At 36.7% G+C, this 24658-nt stretch overlaps 1 protein-coding gene across 1 annotated transcript in view; it reads left to right on the forward strand.

Annotated features, from left to right (window-relative positions):
* Positions 1 to 24658, forward strand: part of OCA2 (OCA2 melanosomal transmembrane protein) — a 186672-nt gene that overhangs the window by 91484 nt on the left and 70530 nt on the right. The window contains 4 exon segments of the mRNA XM_059839443.1: positions 2380 to 2512; positions 13542 to 13689; positions 15133 to 15190; positions 16584 to 16692. Of these exon segments, the coding sequence (XP_059695426.1) occupies positions 2380 to 2512; positions 13542 to 13689; positions 15133 to 15190; positions 16584 to 16692 (448 nt within the window).

Consider the following 24658-nt stretch of genomic DNA (forward strand, 5'->3'; position numbering starts at 1 on the left):
TCCAGTCATTTTTCTTTCAGAGGATAGTTCTCTTTTCCAGTCAGGTTTAGGCATTTCTGTTTTGGCTGGTGTAGCTTCAATCTTTTTACAGCTTAAATAATTTTGGCTTCTTACCTCTCTTTGCCATTTTAGAGACCAAATACAACTGAATAATGATTTTAGAATACTTCCTGACTGCCACACTGTCAAAGCTGGAAAATTTCTGAACTAAAGCCAGTTCAATTTTGAGGTTTAAAGTTCTTATTTTTCTGGCCAAAATTATATGGTCTTTCTTTTTGGCTATAATCTTAGAGGGAACCCGCATATAGATGGGTTCAGATAGATTTATATTTATAGGTATAATTATATATTTATATTTATCTTTATTAGATATATTTCAATATATTTATATTTAGGTAGATTTATTGTCAATTTATTGTCAATGGTTTTCATTAAGGAAATAAACATGGGGGATATGGAGTTTACATACTTTGGGGGCTGGTCTCACAAACAGTGAGCCTTTGCAGGAATCCTTTTTTTATGCATTTGTAAACTTCCTAGAGTTCTGAATGTTGTTTTCATCCCTCATAGAAATGTCTCCTGTAGCTCTGAATCTTAACTTGATGCCCAGAGGCCAATCTTTGTAAAAACTATTTGTAAAAACTGTCATACAGAGATGTCAGACACCTAAGTGGCCGACCTATTTTGTAGGCAAACTGAATGAAGGTACATTATTTTTCTTTGTGGTGTCACTTTTTTCTGTCCAATTCTTAAAATAATCCCATTCCAATTCCTGAAGAGTCTTTCTTCTGCTTTCATAAAAGCAATGGCTGTAGCTAAGTTACAGCAAAAGGCCAGTGAATGGACAGGTAAAGTTTCACCTTTTAGTGTCTGCAGAGTAGAAGAGTCAAGGAATCTACTATTAAATAGCAAGTAGGGATGACATTACCTCAGGAAGCTTAAACCTGTATTTTAATAGGATCAAATTCTAATCCTAGGTCTGCATATTTATGGTTTGAAATTTATTTGACTGTCTGAAAGCTATAGATTTTTTTGCCAAAGAGCACCAATCTTTATCTGGCTATGAAAGCTCTTTATGACTGTCATCCGTTTCTTGTGTTATGTGTCTTTTTATTATGCCCTGTGGTGCAATAGAGAAACTTTTTCTTCCTTTTTTTGATCCAGAGACATTTCAACTAGGAAATTTCCACATAAATTCTTTTAGCATTTGACAATATAGAAGAACACACATTTAAAGCCATAAGTTCTCAACAGTCTTAACACACTGGAGGTAGGATCAGCAGCTGCTGATACTACAAGAGAAGCTGTTTTTAATATGCATTGGAATTACCAAAGGACCTACAGGAAACTCATAGTTAAAAATCAGGGAAGGATTGAGACATAGTGGTGTGTCACAGGGAGATCAACTAACTTTCCAGAGTCTCTGGGAAATCAGTGGGTGCTCTCAAAATTCAGCTGGGACAAGCTGGCCATCTGGCCACCTTTATTCCAGGTGTCACAGTTCTGCTCTGCTGGGATCACCACTTCAGACAGCCTCTGTTTTTTGCATATAAAACAATTCCATCCTACCAGACTACTTGGATGTGATCCTCCTTGGAGCTTCATGAGTAACTTCTTTTGGACAGGCGAGTCATGGCTGCTCCAGAACAGCCCAGCCCAAAGGCTAACCCTGACCCACTACAATGTGTGCAATATGGAAAAGTGTAATAACTCAACTGAAAGGGACCCTAGAGGTCATCTAGTCCAATGGCTTACTCACAGCATGGCAAACTTCAAAGTTTTAGGACAAGCTATCACTGTTCATCCTCGTTGCTTGAGAACAATATGTTCAGCCTTTTAATATGTTCTGCTTAACCTTTCTTAAAACCCCTTCATTTAAAGGTTTAATTGTGCAAAATATAAAGAAATGAGTTCATTTATTAACCAAGAAAGAAGAATAAAAACAATATTGACATATAATATTTTTATTGTAGAAGAATGGTTCAAATAGAATTATTGTAAACATTTCTGTTTTCACCAGTTTAAAACAAAGTCTGGCAATTAAAATTCAACTATTTCTGAGACTTTGAGATGAATTTAGGGTGGTTTAAGTGAGAGGTAAAAGTAAATGATTCAGTTTGGGTTTTTTTACTGTACATTTCAGGAACACTAGGTCTGTTTCAGAGTAACTTGTAATGCAATGTTTTAATTCTTTGAATTAAATTTTAACGTGGCTTGTCTCATTGAAACAGATGAAATACAGCTGATACTGTACTTGGAACTTACTATATTCTTTATATTTATTATTGATTTTTAACATACATAAAGTTGAATGCTTTTCCCTGTAGGTAGTATAGAAAAAATAAGTGATTTTTAATTTAGTTTTTTTTTTTTTTCCAGGGATTGGATTTTGCAGCCTTCACAGGGCATATGTTTTTGGGTATCTGCCTTGTTGTTCTGGTCTCCTTTCCTTTTCTCAGACTTCTTTACTGGAACAAAAAACTTTACAATAAGGAGCCAAGTGAAATTGTTGGTAAGTGTGAGTGTGAAAAGAATTATAATTGTTGTACTCAATATGTGCTAAATGGAAACAGAGTAGTGCCTACTACAATGCTGTCCTCAGATGGAAGTGCCCACCCTCCTCACTATCTGAACAGTAATTTTTCAACTAATAATTCATATTTTATTTTCAGTTGTGCCATTTTCTGATTTTTAGAAGTGGATGGTTTTTTTCATGCTAAGACTGAGGTTTTGACATGAATTATTAAATATCCTAAAAAATTTGCAGGAATATTTTTCGTCATTCATTTCAGTCATAGATATGAATATCAGGATGTTCTGTGTTGCAACAGATAATATCTGCTACAGGTGTTGAGTTCACAGCCTAGATTTAGAAATATCCCAGGTTTCCCTTACAACAAACATAGTGCAGTACATAGTGATGTATTCCCTTGCTGATGTTTTTTTTCCATTGAATTTTTCAGCAGTCTTTTACTGGTCTGTGGTCAGTGAAATACATTTCATCAAAGCAGAACTTTTCAAGTCCTCCCCAGCTTGCCTCTGTGACTCTTCCTACCCTAAATTTCCCTGGTGCATAATTTTACAATTCAGTAGAACTAAATCTATGTCTTTTTATGTCACTTACCTCAATAGTCTCTAGAAGTCCTCTAAAAGCTGTTTCAATGACAGTCAAATGTGTCAGTCCCTCTTTGTCTTCATGCTTTCTTCATGTTTTACAATTCAGTAATTTTGAAGTTTTTATCATATTTCTACGGCTTTTCTTTCAGCACTGAAATTTAATACTAACCCCCCAAATGTTCACAATTTCTTTACAAGTTAATAAATACTCCAGTAAGTATAATTTATTAGCAAGCTTTGTTCGAAGACAGTCGAGTATAATTGTTTCTTCCCTGGGGCTGATGCTTGTTTCACCTTTGGCTGCAGAAGACTTAAGATCCAGGCTTCCACTGACTATGCAACACGTTTTAATGTGCTGTAGGATGTCTCTCAGCCTGTGTGTGTGGCATCTGTTTATCATGGAGAGGACAACTTCTGATACTGTTGATATATCTTGGCTTCATTTGTTATCTGTGGAGAAAGATAAGTGCTTTCAAGACTAATGCAGCTGTCTATGCTAGAAGAGATATATTGCAGGCCTTAAAAGTTTACTTTTATAAGGAGACTCCAAGGTGACTAACTGTGGCAGAGACTTAAATGATAGGTATCTCATTTAGGCAAAATGAATAGTACCTGTAGTGCCTTACCTTGTTCCAGGGGAAATTTGCTTTAGGATTATGGTTTTATTAAAAGCCAGAAGTGACAGTCCTCTCCTCAGCAGATTATACCATGTGTCTTGAATCCCATCTGATAGAAAAGTCAGAGAAGAAATTTCCCTGCTTAGGAAGATCTTCTGAAGACTTTTGGTTTTGACTTCTATGTCTATTCAGCACAAGATGCACCTTGTATTGCTATTCTTTCCCAGAATTTAGATAAAAAATATTTTTGAGGTGTTCGAGATATTTTGCTAACTGTTTTCTAAGACACTTAAGGAGAATTTCTGTTTCTCCTGTATATCTGTCTGATATGAGGCAGGCATTTTAATTTTAAAACTGCTGAAGCTTTCTGCACCCATAGAGGTTTTATCCAGAGAGCAAGAGAAATAAAGAAATTAACTCAGACCCTAACTTAGATTCTTAGATTCTTTCCCTGTGACTCTACAAAGGATGATTTTTCAAAAAGCCATCAAGAAAATTAATGCTTGCAACTGTAAACAGTATTGTTCCAAATGTAAGAGCATTATTTTATAAATATATATTTTAGAACATGGAATTGATACTTTTTTCCTTTTGGCTATAAAATTTTTTAGCATATGTTTTGGATTTTTTAGGAAATACAGTATGTATGAAAATTTTTCAAATTAATCTGAATAGTACTGTGTATTCACTGGCATACTATTTTTTCCAGTGAAACACAGTAGTAGTGAAACACTAGTGAGCATATTTCCTTCAATTAATTTCTTGGTAATCCTTGTTGCTTGCACCTTTGTTCAGATTTAGCAGTCTCCTAATCAATATACCATGTGTTCTCAAAATCAGCTGCTTGCCCTTTGCTGCAAACCTAATCAGGAGTTGTTCAATTAGAGAAATGCTGAAGAGCCACTCTTTCCATTGAAAATTTCTGTGAGAGGGGAAGAGAAAGAAAGAGACCAATACAGCTCCATTAGGAGATAGCTGTCATGGTTTGGATTTGCAGAATGGCCTCCAAGGTGCTTCCGGGGGTCCTTTCATCTCCAGCTGAAATGGTTCTGTGATAACTTCAAATGGCTTGTTTGAAGCAGCTGTTTTAATCAACTAAATACCAGTCTTTCCTCACCTTGCCCTCAATTAGCAATTAAACAAGTTATGTGAGATTTAATTGGTGTTTTATTCTCCCCAGATTATTTTTTTATCCCTATGCACCATGTGCTTTAAGCTTTTTTCTGCTGCTTTAGGATATACAGATCATTAAAATGGATTAGTGTGAATTTTAAAAACAGATAATGCTCTTATTATGAAGATACATTTTTATCTTAATTTCAACACTATCTGTTACCAGTGTTTTTAATCTGTTGGCTTTCAGACTGATTTGCAGCACCTCTGCTGCAGTAAAAATACCTGTTCATTCCCCAGGAACCACTGTCTACCTGCACTGGCTTTAAGCAGGGTAGCTAACAGAAAAAAAAAAAAAAGACTGAAGAACTCATCCATGACAGAGAAAATCTAATGTTCTTTAAGAATGAAGGGGTTTTTGAGGACTTTTTTGAGCATGTCTTTTAGCTGATAAACCTGCTCCTTGTTCTCTGTGATGCAGCAAAAGATGCTAGGGCTAGAAGAGTAAGCTGGGAAGGTTTGAAAAGTTTGTAGGTACCTACACTTTCACAAAAGAATGTGTAAGGGAAATAATATCTGAGTGTGAGAGAAATTAAATTTACTGTTTCAACTGCCACTCCAAAAACATGAAGCCCAAGTTTTTTCTTCCTATAAGGCTTAAGAATACATTATTTACTTCCTGGGATGTGTAACAATACATTATTATGTCTCAGCTGTCAAGAGACATAGGAGATGAGGACCTCAGTGTTTGGTAAGGTTGCTATCCCCAGGAGAATGAGTGGCACATGTTCTGGTGACAATATTGTTATACTGGCCATTTTTGCCAGAGAGGAAGAGCTTTCTCCTACCATGACTTTGGGACCAGCTCACCATTTCGACTTTGTTGCTTGCCCTTTTGTTCCAACTTTTTCACTGGCTGAAAGACATCCGCCCTTTAAGCGGGAGCGGTAATAGCAGGAGAGGGGAGAGCATGTTACTCCCTCTGGTGTAACTCACTGTCTGCAGCAGCTGGGAAAATACTGATGGTAGAATGAGAGTCAGCATGTAAAGCTGACAACAGAAGGGATTAATTAATCATAGTCATATGTAAAGTGCTTAATGTGTGAAAAATACAGAGCTGTTTCCCACAATGGGAAATGCGGTAACCAGATGAGTGAGCAAATCTGTTTCTTTCTTCCACGTGTAGCTCTACAGATGTTCTGAAAGGAAGAAAAGGGAGAGGAGGAGGGAAAGAATCACTGTGATGACTTGCAAGAAAACGACAATACTTAGTGCCAGACACTTTGAAATGCAAAAAGCTAGCATAAAATAATAGTTATGTCCAGGGCCACAATGACACTGCAGGGACACAGAGGGCACCCAGGATAAGGTGCAGTGTAACATCAGTATGTGTGCTGCTCAGGGTCAAAGAACAGTCTTTAGCCCTATTTTTGCTAGCAACATATATGTAACTTCAGGAACCATTTCTTGCTAGAATCAGTGAAAGGTACATCAGTGATGTAGTTGAATTGAGTAAATTGACAAATCTCTGTCCTGAGGAGCATCTGTAGGTATTTTACAAACTGCCAGTAAAGCATAGTTGGTATTTAATGTGATGTTGGAAGTAGTGGCCTGTCCTCACTTGGAAGCTGGTTCAAGTGAGGAAAGTAGCAAGCAGTTTATGAAGACAGTAATGTCCAAAGAAAGAAATATTTCAATATGTTTTCAAGAATTCAACTTTAAGCTCAGTCTGAATGGAAATTTTGCAATATGCACTGCACTCAACAGTCCCCACCTAAGATGCTAATTTCATTGCATATTGGGGAATATTTTTAAATCTTGAGGACCAATGTGGACAATGAAATGTATGGGGTTTTTTTTTTGGTGTTTTATTTTTTTTTTTGGGGTGGGGGCTCTTTTTCTTGCTTCTCTGCAATCCAGTTGTAGATATTAATGCTAAAATAGTGAATAGTTAACATTCTAACTCCCCTACTGTGAATGCGAGCATGCTGAACTAAGAAGTGCAGCTTTATTTATGACTCTTGGTATCTAAGATAATATCTTTCCAGTACATATTGTGTCTTTTATTTAAAAGAACAGTAAGACTTTCAGTCTCAAACAAACTAGGTAGTCTTAATGTCCCTTCAGACACTGAGTTTAGTCCTTTTTGGATAATATATCAGGATTTACCAGGGCTATAGCTTTATATTTGAAAATGCAAATCAAAAGCTGTCTTTTATTATTGCACCTTCAATAACTCTCTTGATGATCAGGAATGAAAAGAAGTACAGCTATTTATCTGCCACAGATTGAAGATTCTTGTATTTTAAAATATTTTCAATAATTTTATGCTTTAATTCCTCTGTATATCCTTTGAACTCCTTTAGAGTTGAGAGAGAATTCCCCTTGGAAAAAGAAAAACATTGATCGGCCTCTTCTTGTCTTCAGATGATAAAAAAAAGTATTCTGACATTGCAAAACAAGGAGAATATGACAAGCTCATAATTTTTGCTTAGTGCATCAATAACGTAGCCATCACAAGAAGGCAGCTGTAATATTACTTTACTGGTTTTATGCAGAAATAAGGTATAATATAGTGTCATTCTGAATCAATAGAGCAGCACCTCACAATTTATTATACTCCTTTTGCATGGAAGAAATGAGTACTGGAAAATCACTGGGGGGAGGGGGGACTTAGTGAGAGTTCATGTTTCTTTTACAACCTCCATGCCCCTTTGGTTTTGTATCCAGACCTCAGCTGTGAAAGGATTGCACAGGTATACAGGGGCTGGCAAGGCATGGCCTTTCTATAAGTGTTTGGGTGAAGCTATGACAAAGTTTTTCACTTTCATGGCTCTGAAGATCAAAAGGTCTTCCTAATAGACAGAGCTTTAAACAACTGTTTAGTTCTATGTAACACATTATCTGTGTTTATTTGCTGCAGAAAGCTTTCACTGTGATGGTGTTTCAAATACAAGTGCAAGCTTGACAGACTTTTAATTGCTCTGCTATTTTCATTTATCGAAGCGTGTTCAATGTATTAGTCACCATTTTCACTTCTAAACCATTGATAAAGGTTATGGTGAGTCTGAAGTAGGCTGCATTGTTTTGCCCTTCTTCTGGTCCTGTTATAAGCATTAGAAGAGGCATTATCTTTTGAGATACTCCAAAAGACTTGTCCTCTTGAGGCTTTATCTTTTTATGGTTCTGTTTTCCTTATCCTTGGGAATACCATACCACAAGTAGTGACTTGTGGCACTTTTTCTCGTATTGAAAGGATATCAGCAGTAGTTACATTTTGTGGTAAATGTTTTGGGATTGGAATGCATCTAGTTGTGTTTGAGCAAAGTACAGTGAATTTAAGAGAGGTTGTTTTTTTCTAAGGGAGACTTGTAGTTTAATGGAAGACATCAACAAAATTGGCTTTCATTGGCATGTCTGCTAGTCTGAATGAAAACTATTTGATGGTAAGCTGGAGTTATTTTTCTAGATTTCACACCTTAGAAAAATTTCCTGAAACAAACTAGAGTAGAATTTTAGATAAATGCATACTCAAAATACTTGACTCTTGACTTCCTTGTCCCGTTCTCAGTGTAAAGGAATGAAGAATTTTAAGCACATTAAGCAAGTACTAATGAGCATGCAGGAAACCTAAATACATTCAGACTCCTGCTTTTAAAAGATGGGGAATTGCCTTAGAGGAAACGGAGGGCAAACCCACAAGCACTAAATTAAGTTTGTGTCTCTAAAGTCTGACTTACCCAGAGAAGAGAACAGAGCCCATGTCACCTGAGAGAGAAATGTCCAACTTGTCATTCAGGAACAAGCCAATTGGAGGTTAATGTATATCTTTATCAACCATCCTGAAATGTAACGAGAACTCTAACTCACATCAATATCTGTGGATTACTCCATCTGGGTCCTATGTGACCATCATACACATACTAAATCGACTATTCCCACATAAAATCAGGGTTAGGCTTGTAATATTGTTGATTCTTTAGTGGGTCTGCTGCAGCCCGCTCCAGCTTGCTTGAAAGATGACTGCAGGTGAGTAATTTAGGTGTTTGAAATTATAAGCTTTGTGATTTTTCTGTCCAGGCTCCAGCTGCTCTGCTGCAGGATGAGGATGCCCTGTAATTGCTATGTGATGGGTGCAATCCCATGCTGGGTAGCTGAGCTTGCATTAGGTGCCTTTATGACCAAATGGGGCCTCAGATGTCACCCTGAGTTGAAGAGCTTATATAAATTCTCTGTACTGCTTTATGCAGCGTTGTGCACATTTCTTGTGTTCCTTTGCATGTATTTAGCTGAATAAGGCAAAACATGCTTTGACGTAGTTTTGAAGACCCTGCAATATTTATATCTATGCTTACCTTTATCCACTATTGACCAACTGCACTATTCAAAGGAATAAAAACAAGAATATTTCAGGGTGGGGTTTTTTCTTTGTTTGTTTTGGTTTGTTTGTTGTTTTTTCTAGATTTAGATCCTTATGCTTGTGTCCTGTTGGGGTGTGCTGCCTCTAGGAGAGAGGCATAAGTGTTTGAGCTGGAATATTCCTCAAGGTGAATTTTTTCTACTCATTGGTTTAAAATTTCGGATTTAGTTAATGTACTTACAAAATGGAGATAACACCATCTAATAATGCTTAGAAGATTGGTCACATAATATGTGGGATTTAAAAATAACTTAAAGTTATAGATATTACTATTACTAGTTAAGCTAGAATTCATGATACTTAATTTCCTTTAAATTTCCTTTAATTTCCTTGATCATTTAAACAGAAATATTCTCATTCTGAGAATTTGGCTATGAAAAACAATTGCTTTACTGAAAATAGTTAAGCTACAGTAACATGTGGAGAAAAAAACTAACCAAATATTCACATGAGCATACTTTGAATGCTGTTAGATACAGCCCAGCAGTGCAAACTTGTGTTGCTTGCAAAAAGATGGTTTATGTAGTTAGTGCATGTGCAAGTTGAAAATTGTCATGTAATGATAATTCTTATCATCTCATCAAGGTTGGTCATGCTCTTCTGAGTATCTTCAATTAACCAAACTGGCCTTTTCAGATTCTGAGACCGGAATTAATTACATGCAGTTTTTGAGGATGTCTTCTTTGTTATTGGCAGCTGGATGGGAGGGAATGTGTGATTACTCAAGTGAAAATCAATCTGACGATTAATTGTCAGACTGCAGAAATAATATGCAGTTTTCAAATAAAGAACATTTTCTAAAATGAAGAAATTTTATCTAAACTTTTATCACAGTCTGGGTCAGCAGCTGAAATTTCAATAAACTCAGTGCATCCAGGATGCAATGTTTGTGGTTTCCAGGGCAAATATAATCAGTGACAAAGTCAGAACGGATTAGCAGCATAGGGTTTACATGTTTGAGGAGCCTTTATTTGATCCTATAACTAAGCCAAAAATTAATATTTTCTTGTTAGACATAGTTTTTTCTATTTTCTCATTGGAAATAATAATGCTAGGTATATTGCTGTTGTGCCTCCTGGCCTTTATGAATGTATAGCATTCACAAAGTTATCATTATCATTTAGTTATCATAATGAGCTGAATTCTCTGACTGAGCTGAGCTGCAGCCCTCCTGCCTTTTTGTGCTCCAGATCACTGCATACTAAACAGCTTTGCTTCTATCACTTTGGCTACTGGTGCTATGGTTGCAGTCAAATGTTAATTTAGCTGCTTTAATGAGAAACTGCTGTGCTACAGACTCACCATGTCAGTTGCTGGCAACAGACCTGACAGTGGTAGGTTACAATGGATAAGGCTGACCCATCATAAAGCTAACCCTGGAAAAACCCTGCAGGCTGGGCTGGACAAGTGAGTGAAGAGGGCTCACTCTGGTGTAATATAACCATTAGATCTCATCTGAGGACGGCACAGAAACTTATGGACTTGGAGAAACAGAGTGTGAGACTATCCTGTGATTCTATTCAGTGGCAGCCAAATGCTGGCCTTGTGCTGTCTTGGCTGTAGTTTCAAAGTGACTGATAAGACTCTGTGGTTGCATTAAGCCCCTGTGTAACACAGTAAATCATAATATATCAGATGGTCCCAGTCTCTGGGGGTTGCTGCCTAAATGGTTTTGCCGTTATGAAATGGGAGAAGTATAGCAAGGCCCGAAGGATTTTGGCCGGGTTAATTGTTGTTGCTGACTTCAAGGTTCTGCATTATTTTTCCTTCAAAAACAGCACTACTTCTAATAAATACATATCACCTGATGGCACGATGGGCTATTAAGAGTGTTCATGAAAGAGTTGTAGGTAAAACATTCTGTGGGATGACCTAGAAAACCTCTGCACAAATCATTACTGCAACAGGGGTTGCGATATAGAAGTTGTAACAGTTCTGATTTTCCAAGTACAGTTTGCTCTGAAGTTAACTCCACAGCAGGTCAGATGTTCACGTCCTTGGGAGGTTTGGAAAACCAGTGACTGAAAAATCAAGCATGCACTTGCTGTTTATAAAGGCACAATCAAAGCCATGTGAAGACACGCATATATTTTTTAACATAGATCACAAAGCACCAGTCCAGCTTTGCTCAACCTGGAGATTAGCCCTGGGGCATTTCAGATGTGGAACAGGAATCTGCAACACAAGTCATGCTGCTTTCCACTCTGGGGATTTGTTTGTGGCACAGATACAGGGATGATAGCTGCCTCTTTCTGAAGGAGAGAAGATAGAGATTCTCTGTATGAAAATAACTGTGGAGTACTTGCATCTCACTTAGGTGGTGCATGATTCAACTTCCCTCTATCAGCTAAACCCTTGGTGAAATTTAACTTGGAAAAGATGCAGGATGAACAGATGTCATCAGAAAAGTTGTTGCAGAAATGACAAACTGTAGGGAAGTAGTACTGCAAACTGGTTGCTCATGCTTCATGAGCCTTTGCCAGAGAAAAAGACAAAACACGCTCTTTCCTTTGGACTGATGACAGTTTCAAAGCTGCAGTCATATTAACTCAAAAATCATATAAGAATGAAGTACACAAAGGCATTTTTCCCCCCCTCTGTGAGTGGAAGATTACTGCTGTTATATCTGTGTGTGTCACAAATGTTGATGCAAAACTAAATGATGGCTAGACCAGAAGTCATGTGGATCCTTTGATAAGCCGGACCTATCTGTATTGTAATATAATTTTTTTCCAGATTATGCTTCTGGCAAGAACCACCAAATATATTACAAAGGAAAGTGGTTGATTTGGCATATTTTTGGAATCTGTGGTTGAGGTATAAACTGTCTTTTGACAGTGTGAATTTGTATTTGTGGTCTTACACTGTGAAATTTAGGCAAGCATTACCACTTTGACAGATGTGTGCAGATCTATAGACACAAACCATACAAGATGTATGTCAATTGCTGTTCAAATCCCTTTCTTCAGTGTAAACCATTCAGACTCTGGACACACTTTTGTTATTAAATGTTTGAGTTTTGTTGAGTCTAATTCCTTCTCATGGTCAATATTTATAAGATTCACTCTGCATTATCATTATGAATAGTTGTAAAGGAAATTGGGGAATTGAATATGTTTGATAGCAGATCATCACCCTCTAGAAGGTTGCAGCATAAAATGTTAACATCACTGCCTACATCAAAATGTGTTTAAATTTTTCTTACGTAACTAAATATTTTTGTTTAAATAATTCTTATTACTTGTTTACATGATGTAAAGAGTTACACATCCATTTTCAGAACAAGAGCAACTTGCTGATTTAACAGGAATCTTAAAATATAAAACCTTGGATTCTTGACATATTGTCTTCAATGACATAAAATTTCAGTGGAACAGAAAAGAAGGGTGAGGAAACATCCCATTGCTTCAACAGGAAACATTTGCACAGACAGATTTCTGAATGAATATTCTGATTTTATTTCTTTAACGGTTTCCTGTAAAATTCATATTTTTGGCATGCCCAGTTTAACATTCTTCTTGAACAGGAACACGTTTTTTGGTCATTCTCCAAGGCCTCAATGGTACAGGGAAAAAATCAAAAAGGATTGAAATTTCTGAGAAGATTCTAGAGTCTGGTTTTGAAGTGTTAATCAGTCTGTCTGAATTTACACAGGATCAGATATCATCCAGGTCAGCAGGAAACTGATGGTTGCTGTGTTTACACATATTTTCTGTGCCTAAGAATTAAATCCTCTTAGGAAACACTTAAAATACTATTGAATGTTATTCCATATAACAGTGCCAAATTTCACTTTTGCCTTACATAGATAAAATTGCTTGTATGAACACAGAGTGGATGGAAACATGCTGTCTATTTTGAATACTGTGAAGGAGCATTTGCTGTTATTCCTGACTACACAGGAGACTGGTATTTCTTAGCAGTATAGTAATGTATACTAACAGTTTGTTTTCTGTTGAAAAATGAATGGGCTACAATTTTAACCCTTAAGCTTGTTGAAGATGTTTGCAAGCATTTGAAGACAGTGCTTCTTTTTCTTTGAAAAAAGTCTCTGTGGTTCATTTATTTAAAATTTTGAAAAATTTCTAATTATTTTTCGTTCACTTCAGCTCTGCAAAATGAATGACAAAAGCAGCTTCCAGAGTGGAAATGTGTTGGGAAACCATCCCAGTAACTTTAACAGCTTTGAGTCCAGAGCCCATTACACAAATTTTACCCATCTCTTGTTTAGTACGTGTTGGACTTCACATTGACGCAATTTTGCTTCTTTCCAGAGCTGAAACATGAGATCTATGTTTGGAGGCTGACAGCTCAGCGCATCAACCCAGCCAGCAGAGAGGAGACTGCTGTGAAATGCCTCTTGATGCAGAAGGTGCTGACTCTGGAGATGCTCCTGAGGAAGAAGCTGAGGACGTTTCACAGGTAAGCAAGGACCACCAGTGTGTCCTATCTCTCATTTCAGAGATCTTCACTGGGACAAGACCTGCATTCCTAGCTCTGTCTTGATGAGATAGATGCCTGGACAGATAGGAATAGCCACTCTCAGCCTCAGTAAAACACAAACTATTTTAGGACAAAACTTATGTGTAAGGCCTGGAAAATATATTTGTCAATATGGCCCAAAATTAAAGGCCTAGAAATTTCAGGCAGCTTTCAGTTTAAAAAGGTCACAAATATATAAGTACACTTTTCCTTACAGTTGGGGCTTCAGCACAGTAAGATGCTGGAGTTTCTTTTTTTCTTACTGAAAATTTCAAATTCTCTTCAGTGAATGGGTGAGTTTGAAAAACATTTCACCAGTGAATTGCTGTGTTTTACAATTATTTCATAATCAAAATTTCAACGTGAGCCTGAGTGCAGACATATTTTTATGTATAGAAAAGAGGTTTACATAAACTATGACAAAAAGAATAATGACCTTGTTTTGTTTAGATTCTAGTGAAAACAGGTGTTATGCCATGGAATTTGATGATTGAGAATAGCAGGGATAAATGTTTTGGATGTTAATTGCCTAAAGTGAAATTGGAATAATTAATTATAATTAATAACCTTGTTAAAGAATTTGAGCAAGAAAATGCAAATATGATTTCTTGAACTATTCCAATAATAAGATTGTTTACACAATTTTTGCTGATATTGTGTATTTTGAATTGAGTGAGAGTATTAATACTTCAAGACAAATAAGGCTGTAAAATCGCCTCCTTTTACAAAGATTTGAAGATTCTCAGAGTTTATGATATTCTAAAGGGGACCCTACTGACTTACAAATAAAAATTGTATATTTAATCTTGAGAATCAGGATTCCTCCAGCACAGAACATTTACAGCAATGTAAAAATTCATTAGCATTAACAACAGAGCTCCTGAGCTGCAAAGCCCAAGGCTTTTTGCTGGAGGCCTGACTGCACCGATAACACGGCGAAGTTATTTGGATCTTAAAAACTTCATTATAAAATGCAAATGTGAAACATATGTGTTCTGACTTTCTGATGTTAGTACACAACCCTTGTTTTATCACAGTGGGACACACACATCAGCTCCTGAAGCTGTTAAGGGAGCTACACATTGCAGATAGCCAGTTCCTATACTGAGGTCTGTACCCTGGAGTCCAGCTCCTTCTCAGCCAGTGGCTTTCTCCATGAACAGAAGGGTTTGTGTATTAGTGGAGCATGTTACAAAAGTGGAGTCTTAAGTGAATGCTCATGGGAATTTTGCTGGATGTAAGAAGGCCACGACTCCTTTGTGGTATGGGTTACTCCACACAGGGAAAGAGGTGATCTCTATTTGATGAGAGGGATTTTTTTCCAACACTCTTGGCAGAACTCTGATTTCACTCTGGAAAAAAGTAGGTGTCATTTTCTTTCAGACAAATTTCACAAGAAGATAAAAACTGGGAAACAAATATCCAGGAACTTCAGAAAAAAGTAAGTAGATGCCATTTTTTTTCAGTATTAATGTAAAAGAAGCTATGTCTTTATAGAGATATAGTGCTTTAAATCTAATGGAAATTTATTAGCTCTCCTGATAGCTGAAAAGTTAGCAGCCAGGGTGGTTGACTTCTTGGTTAGACAAGGTTACTGAACCACATGGTGAGGTTTTGTTAAGTTCTGTACTTTTTTTCCTTAGAAAACTGTAACTTAAAGAAAGAAGTAATGGTTTAGCAGTGTTTTCTCAAAGTTTTAATCCATAGCCAAAAAGGCTCAGGAGATGTCAATAAATTGCTTGTAGCCATGATGAATGAAAATAGAGTACACTCCTAATGTACCCAATGCTGACTCTAATTTAATGCATTTTGGTGACACTACTGCTTTTATTACTCAAGCAGGGATAAACCACTTGATAAATCCTGTTCTCTTAGCTGTGCACACACTAGCACTGCTTAAGTATTTATGCTGAGGCTGAGAAGATGGAAACTCTGTAGTGGAATTAATGTCTCCTAAATTTAATTATCTAAGTGTCACAATGTCTCTACCTCACTGGCTTCATGAATGAATCAGGCATATGTCTTAGAGCTCAAGTCCTTGATTAGACTCCTTAGGGTGCAAGTCCTTGACTGGGAGAACACTGTCCTAGGTGTCACACTAAAGCAAACCCAACAGATTTTTTTTACATCTGTTTCAAGGCATTGCACAAGAGACAAACTTTTTAAAGAACAAAGTCTTTCATGTATTTTAGTAGAGCTTTAAGCTACATGAAGCAAGAGATGAACTCAGTCTGGGAGAAAGTGATTCCCTGGCGTGGTAGTGAAAGCAGAGACACGACGGAAAGCACGAGGTGGGAGGACTGAGGACACAAGGAGATTGGCACAGAGAAGCAGGAGCTGGGCATGGAGGTGTACAAACTCTGTAGAGATGAAGGGCTTGGCAATTACATGAGAGTTGTACAGGAGGTGTGAAAATTTTGACCTCTAGAGCAGTTTACAAAGTACACCTGAAAACAGAAGGGTGATTTTGTCCCAGAGCACAAAACCACAGAGTGCTCAGAATGCCCTCTTTGGTAGGAGCTGCATTTCAACCCTACTTCACCCTCTGGAATGAAGTTGTGGAGGGGTTGCCTGAGTACAGCTGAATGTTTGCAGCAGGTGCTAGATACTCATATCTCTTAAAGCCTGTTGGACCACATATTCATGCTTTTTTATAGGTATGAATAAGATGCACTATAAAAACTATTCAGGTAGTTCTGTCTTTTATGCTGAAGAGGAATATACAATGCTGGAACAGCAGTTTGCACTTCACAAATGCTTTTCTGAACTCTATACATAATAAATAGCTTTTTCTTTATTACAATTACTAATTTTATTTTCTTGTCTGTCTCCAGCACAGAATAACAGACAAAATTCTGCTCATCAAGTGTGTGACAGTGCTGGGATGTGTTATTCTTATGTTTTTTCTAAACTCATTTGTTCCAGGCATCTACCTAGATCTTGGTAAGTTTCCTAGTTTTGTTCTAAGTAAAATAAGCAACCTCCCTAAAAAAAAGGCACCCATATCTTTCTGAGTCTCGATCTTTTCAGAAAGCCATTTTTCATATGTTTCGGTCCTCATAATTTTACCAGCAATTTAAGCAGCAATTTCTCTGGGAAGGGAAGAGCAGGTTTTAAAAATTCAGTCACGTCCCAGTTACTCCAGGAGGAGTAACAGAGGGTGCTCATGACTTCATTTTCTGGATTTCCAGTACTAATGAGCTGGCTAAACATTACAGAATGAGCAAATTTTACCTTGGCATCATTTGCACTGTTTGAGTGAATGACCAAGATGCATCAGGGAGACCAGAAGATAATCACTCCATGGCAGAACAAAGAAGTACATAAAGCTCTTTGTATAATTTACAGTCTCCATTACTTTATCACCATAATAATTCATTTCCAAAAATAAAAACTGGAGAACTGTATATGGGTGAAATGAAAGTAAGTCTGTGTGTACTTTCTATATATAGATCTATATGTGGAGTTTTTTATACAGCTAGTTGTATATCTCTATGAGGAAAAATCTCCACATAACCTGAAAACAGAACCAAATCATTGTCATAAATAGTGAAATCACCAGTCATATGACCTACCTATACACTGACCAATGAAAAATGAAAACTTTTTTCTGGCTTCTGAGCTCTTCAAGATTATGGAATTTCAAATAAATTTTTTTCATGCAAACAGAATTTACACACTATATACTTCTATCTTAGTGGCTGAAAGATGGAGCAGTCTTGAAGAGGAATAGCTCATAATGAATAAATCAATAATCATATCCACAGATATTACATTGACACTTATTTTTACTGTGTAAGATATAGAGCCAGTTATAGCTCTACAGTGGTGATCAGGTTGTAAGCAAGACCTTCTATATCTGCTGCTGACAGTCTATTTGCCATGCAAATGGGCAATTTCAGCCCATGAAGATTACTGTCAAGAAGTTAAAAGGTAAACTGCTGTATTATAACAGAAAAATGTGCTACATTAATAAGGTCTGGGAAAATGCAGAAACTGAAAATATTTGAGTATTTGAAGTCACGGCGGCTGAAAACATAAGAAAGGCCTTCGTATTGACAATTTAAGAAATCAATTTACACTCTTAATTTTGTGTCTCAGATAAGTGGCACTGAACCATGTAGAACTTCTTGAATTAAGCCAAACATCTCTAAATGTTTTTGAAAAGCCAGACAGTCATTAAAGACTAAACAGCACTAGTTGTCTATGCTCCTGGCGAGAAATTTTTTTTCAAAACTGCAAAGGAGTTGGAGTCAATGCTAGAGGAAACATAGTAACTATTGATCTTTTTTGTTTGTCCTGCTTTATGCCAGTAAAATAAATGAAAATAAATTGAATGTTTGGCAGTGTAGGTTTCTGTTATTCAGTAGCCAAATAACAATCTTGAAAGTAAAAAAGGACTATATGTATTCTGTATGATTTCTCCTTGTTCTGCTTTCATGGCAAACCTGTCAGATTAATGAATAAATGTTACTAAAGCATACACATAATTTCTAGTGAAAAGTAATTGAACCTGTAAACGTCTACTGGTAAGTTTACAGGTCCCATAAAATACAGGTTCTCATTTTGTTTCTTGAATTTCACTATCTTGGTGATAGCTGTCACTTATTTATCATTACTGAAGTAGTGCTGCTGTGAGGCTCTATGGATTTCAGTCTTCCAAAGCATGGAAATAAACTTCCAAATGTACACTACATCTTGTACTCTGTTGGCTTGGGTAAATTTGTTCAATATGTTTTTCTCATAAAAATGAAAGTCAATTGCATTTCAGGGTTTAATTTTCTACCAGAATAATGGTTTATACAGAGGTCGAAGTTTTAGAAATCTAATAACTTTAAATTGCAGTTGGTAGAGAGGATTAGAAAGATTTTTAAATTCTGTATCAGTCCCAAGCCTTGATACAATTTTTTGATTATGAACATGAAATCTTTAATATAATTGTAAGGTACTGACATTTTAATTTAAATAATAAAATTTGAATACTTAGCTGCCTTTTGAAATGCAGAACTCTTTCCTATTCAGTTTTCTTGTGCCTGTTCATTAATTTATTTAGTGTAATTCTATGAAATATCTGTTAATAAAAGATGAGTACTGAGATTAAAAAAAATTCAGATACTAAAAACTGTAAGACTCCTACACTACTTTCATTTGGCCCCATGAGATTTTATTTTATTGATAAAGCATTATTAAAACATCTGAGAAAAGATGACAAAGGATGAAATTAAAGCCCCTTTGAGGATTGTTCCTGGCTACTATTTTAACTTTATCTTTTAGATGGGCATATCTAGAGCTTTGAACTATATTAATATGTCTGGAAAAGATTTAAAAAGTAATATAAAGTAAGATTTTGTTGAAATTTTAAGCTAGATTTTTTGAAGGGAGTGCTCAAAGAGACAGGGTCAGAAAAAATACCAAAATCAATTTATAGTTCAATTCCTTCTTCTCCTGTGGGGAAGCTGCTTTATCTTTGATTTGGTTTTAGTCAGTTCAATGAGTTGCTGAGCTGCTGTGAACTTTGTGCAGTTCCTTTTAGTATCTATGAAGAGGGACCCATTATCCCCGTGGCCCTGCATCTCTGTGCTTTCTGCATGCAATGCGGGCAGCCTCCTCTTGCAGACCCCCTCACTCTTGCTCTCTTCCACCTCTGGACTCCTCTTTCCCAGGGCCAGGCTCACTAGCTTCTGAGACATGAGAATGTCTTCTCCTTTAAGAGGCTGCAACAAACTGTTGCTCTCTTATTCAAGGAACAAGGTGAAAACCCAAGAGTAAAGAGATGAGATAGTTTCTGTTTCAGAGAGGAGATGCTGCCTCAATTTTGGCTTCTGGAAGCAGGGAGGGAATGCCAGGAGAAACACAGTTGTGGTTTTCCAGGAGAAATACAACTGTGGTTTTCCCTTATTTGCATATTAATTCCTGCCTTATCGCCACCATTTTTCCTGTTAAAGACACAACTCTTGGACAGGTGAACCTATGGTATTACCATCCATGGCTTTTCTATGTTGCTTTGAGGAATTATTTAAGCAAGGGGACAGGGAGACATCTTTTGGATTCACTGAATTCTTCCATAATTAAGGTCTGCCATTTGCTCACTGGAGGTAGATGTCTTGGATTTTTTTTTTTTTCACTTGTACAGAGTCGTGTCTTAATGCTACTGTCTGAGACCATTCTGGTATCTTTGGTGCCATGGGCATCTGTGATCCTTCAGACATCAATATTTAAGCTAATTACCTTCATCTGCTCTCAGAATAATCTTTGGGGGTGTCACTAATCAGTGGAGGAGGTCAGCAGCTGTAATTCAGCCTGGTTTCATCTTTGGTACAATTAGCCAAAGTAGTGTCAGCAAACTTCCCCAATTTAGGAACTTTTAACTATCTTTAGGAACATTAAAGTAAGTAACATGATCGCTATGACCTTTCTGGGCAGTAGGACAAGGTGTATAGTCAGTATTCTATGTCACTCCAGTCAGGCAAACATCCTAGATCTGAATTTCCCTCATCATTCTTGCACTAAAGCTAAAATTCCTCAATATTTACGAACAAAGGTTATCTTGTCCGATGAGACTTCTTTCTCTTGCAAAACTTTCTCCTGCCCTCTATATTGATGTGATTTAACTTCTCACTGTGGACTTAGTCTGCAAATTCTGCTACAGCTACTTGTGAGGGTCTGAAGATCTCTTTTTGCAGTTTATGTTAACTAGTTGCGTCTTGCATCTTTGAAACATTTTAAAACTGTGATTGAAATAGTGGAGAAGTTAGAAAATAACTGTTCCATTTAATGTAAACTGACTTCTGATTTTTTGATAGGCCATGTTGTGCAGACTTCTCTTAATTTTATTTCCAGAGCATTAAAGGAGAAATGTACTCAGTTGGTGTAGATATGGAAGACTCTTGTTTTATTGTCAGTCCTTTGAATACCAGTTGCCATATTTATTGACTAATTTCCATAATTTCAGAAAAAATGTTCACATTCACATGGGAAATTAAATACCTTAATTGGAAAGAGCCTTAGTTGAACAGTCTCATCCCTCCATTATGTCTACAGAGACTATTATGCAAATTATAACAAAAATTTTGTCTTTACTGGAGAGAGGAGTCACTTCTCAAATTAAGGGAAGTGGATAAAATTTGAAGTTTCTTCTCTTTATGTGCTTTTGATTTTCATCCTGCTTTTGATTTTCATGTTTCAGTGGACGTGCTCAATTTTCAGTTTACACTGTAATTTACATAGATGAACCAATAATTATCATAGAGTTGAAACTTATTGGCACTTATCAGGCAGCTTGTTTAGTGAGGAAGAGAGGAAGAGTCCTAGAGAGCCTCACAAACTTTCTTATATTTGTTTTTTCATTACAGAATGTATGAAGTTTCATACCAATATTTACTTAAAAACAATGATGCCAGTTCTCCATTACTGCAGCCTACTAAGACTTTAACAACTAGCTTAATCCATTTATTTTCTGTAACATTTAAATTAAGAGCACCCTGCAGGAATGATTCTTTGCTAACAGCTTTGAGACAGATCTGTGGGGTCACTTTGTGTGTGTGTAAAATATTGCATGAGTTGCAATGCTGTAACCAATGGCAGAAGTCTTTAATATAGGGTTCTTTGACTAAATTATGTGATCATGTAAACTAAAAATCTCCAGTATTCCACAAGAGAAATAAATGTAGTCTGTGTTGTTTTGTTCTGAAGATGCATCCTAGGAAGCTGCTCAAGAAGAACTCTAGTAAACTTCCCCCACTCCCCACCCCAGCTTTTATGTGGGCCCTAAATAGGCTATGTATGTGCATTTGAACTTGGGACAAGAGGCTTCTTTAGAATGGTGAAAGTGCTTTTAAACTGGAACTTCTGCCCCAAAGGCCTGTGAGAAAGATCCTGCCTCCCAAAGTGCATCAGAATTCCTCAGATCCAAAAGATTTATATAGCCTTTTAGAGGAGCACAGGGTTGAGAAATGTGTGGACAGATCTCATTAGCATAAGAGGGGTTTTGTTGTCAAAGGCTCTTAATTCTGTACTTTGAAATTTTATTCTGGAACATTTTTCCCATCTCTTATCAGTGATAAATAGATTGAGCTATGTTCTTCCACTATTCTGTATGATGGTGGAATTGTATGAATATGACATTTGTTTACAAACAACAAAATGATACTTGCAGAAACAGAAAAAATGACTTAAAAATGTGTTTGTCCCCGTAGAGAGGAAGAAAAAAAGAAAGTGCTTATATAAACCTGTTTGGTTTCAGCTTAATTTGTGCAATAGTTAAGATGAAATGTTTGTTACAGAGCTTCTCAGTGTTATTGAGAGGTTGTTTTATAAAATATCTGACAAAAACCATAGACCAGTTTAATAAGCTGATGTATAATTTTTAATGCCTAAGAAAACAAAAAATCTTGTCAAGACAGACAGCTATTAAGATATAAAAACTAATGAACAATCCAGATTTAAGAAAGCGTAGGCCAGATGCCAAGAGTGACATTAAGTTTAGCACATCTTATATTTCACTTCCTATGTCACTGTATCCTCATAGTGAAAAGTACATATTTGGTCTTTAATTTGTCTCTAGAGCTAACTTTTATCTAGAAATTAGCCAGGTTTAGGAAATGAATCAGTTTTAGTTGCTAAAAGCTTGAAAAGCTTGTAGGTGTTGACTCCTAAGTAATGGCTCAAATGATACTTTATTGTCAACTGCATTTAAAGCTGTCACAATGATTATTTTCTTTTCTTTGTCTCTCTTCCACCCCCCCCCTCCCCCCTGGCCATTTTAATTTAAATTTTGTTTCATTATTTTGGAAAGCTTTCTAACATGACTTGATAAACTAGGCAAACAGATGCAAAGCTTGGGAAGTAACATTTGTGGACCTTTTCTGTCTAAAAAGACCTTTTCTGAGCTAAAAATACCATCCTGAATAATCTGTAGTTGCCTGGAAACTCCTTCACATGTTTCAGTAAAGTAAATGGCTTTGGCCTCCAAAACGTTTGGATTGCCTTCTCTGTACATGGTGGAAGGCTCCTGTTCTCAAAGTCTCCATGATATTCTTAAGTTTGTGATATTCTGGGAAAAATAAGGAACATCTCCTATATCTGGGGCTGAGAATTTATTATCAGTAAAAAGTTAAAAGCTGCAACCAGTGCAACCAAAGCAAACAGTTATTGTTCATGTTATGGTAATACTAACACTTAGAGTCTAAATTATCTAATCAATTAAAAAAAAAAAAACCAAAACAAAACACCTCAATAACAATATGCAGTATAAACTGTTGTAAAAAAGCAACCAAGCAACCAAACAACTTCTCCTTCCCCCCCACCCCAAAAAAAAAAACCCAACCCAAAAATCCAGTCAAAACCCAAAAGAATAATCCCAGTATCATCTCCCTTTTTTCCCTTGTTGTTAGGGTCTCCCTTTGATGTTCTCCTGGGTGCTAAGCATCACACATTTAGGCTGGAAGGAGTCACAACGCAGTGTTGGTAACTCGAGGTGTTTGCTAGGATGAGATGACAAGTTAGGGGTGTCTTCTTCCTCTTTGCCAAGATGTAAATAGTGTTGGTGTTGATGGTTTCTTACTTCCTGTGATTCAGTTCACTTGAGTCCATTTTTATACATTTTCTGAAGCTTCACACTTATTCAAATTTGGTTTTCAGCTCTACATTATACCTGATTCCATTTTATGGGGTGTGATGTATATTGTATGCTTTTTTTTTTGTGCTTTTTGTTACCCCTAAAATGGGTCTTGACCATCTCATAGGTTTACTCAATCATCTATAACTAATCACAGCTGAGTTACTGATAAACCTGGATTCTTTTTTACCATCTTATGTATTTCTTTTAGCTGCAGGTACTCAGGGACTCTTGTCTGTGGCAATTTCTTTCTTCCCTTACCATTTTCCATTAATGCTCCACCTCTATGAAGCAGTAATGCTGCTTTCCATGACTAAAGTTATTTCTTTAATTGCTGATCTCAATGGTAAATAAAGCAATGTGTTGAGGCCTCTGATAAAAGCATCCAGTCCAAGGTAGAAAGACATAATAAGATTAGAGCCAACATTTTAAGCTGTTCTTATTCAAAGTCTTCAGGCTTTTCTGAAGACTCTTCCAGATCCTTGCAGGTGGGCTTGCTGGGGCTGCTTGCAGCCCTTTTCCCCAGGCCATCAGCTACAATTGCCAGTGGAATTTGATACATTTGTCCTCGTTTAGTGCTCTTAACCTCCTTGTCTGTGCTCCATCCATTTACTCTGTTATCTCTTGTGGCATGTGGTGGTGTTGGTTTAGGTGGTCTAGTACTTTTACATGGAGGTCAAGAAGAGCTCTGCATGGGACTGACCTGCTGGATTCTGATATGTGGCATAGAGACATGATTGAACCATGAAAATGCAAACTGTTTTTTAAAAATGAGAAAGGACATAACTGTATCTGAGAGACTTCATACGTCTTTGATTCATAGTTGTGTCAAAAGCATTCCTGGTAGAGTGTACATGAACATGAGTTAAAAATAAATTTGAAGATATTTTAATGATGAGAATGTGGGAATGGAGCTACATCAATGCAGTCAGCACTGGCTCGGACTCAGAAAGTCTGGTCCAGATGTTAGTTATTCATCCCTGTCAGCATAACACCTTGCTTGGGAAAATACAAGAGGTCTGCTTTCCATGATCCTTGCAGTCTTAATATATTTTAGGATAGTTTGCAAAAATTCTGCCTTGAAATGCCATGGTTGTCTTTAAAAATAGATAATTATGCATGCATTATACAATACTCCCTGTCCATGCAGCTGCCCACACATTTGACAAGAAAAAACCAAGGACCAATAACAGTTGTATCTGCTAGTGAAGCCTTTGATCTTTATTGCTCGCTTCTAGAGAAGCCTACCTTTCCTTTATCTTGATATTTGCAGCTCCTCAAATTACTTTTTGT

Source organism: Haemorhous mexicanus, chromosome 2, assembly GCF_027477595.1.
Source record: "Haemorhous mexicanus isolate bHaeMex1 chromosome 2, bHaeMex1.pri, whole genome shotgun sequence".
Taxonomy (NCBI): Eukaryota; Metazoa; Chordata; class Aves; order Passeriformes; family Fringillidae; genus Haemorhous; species Haemorhous mexicanus.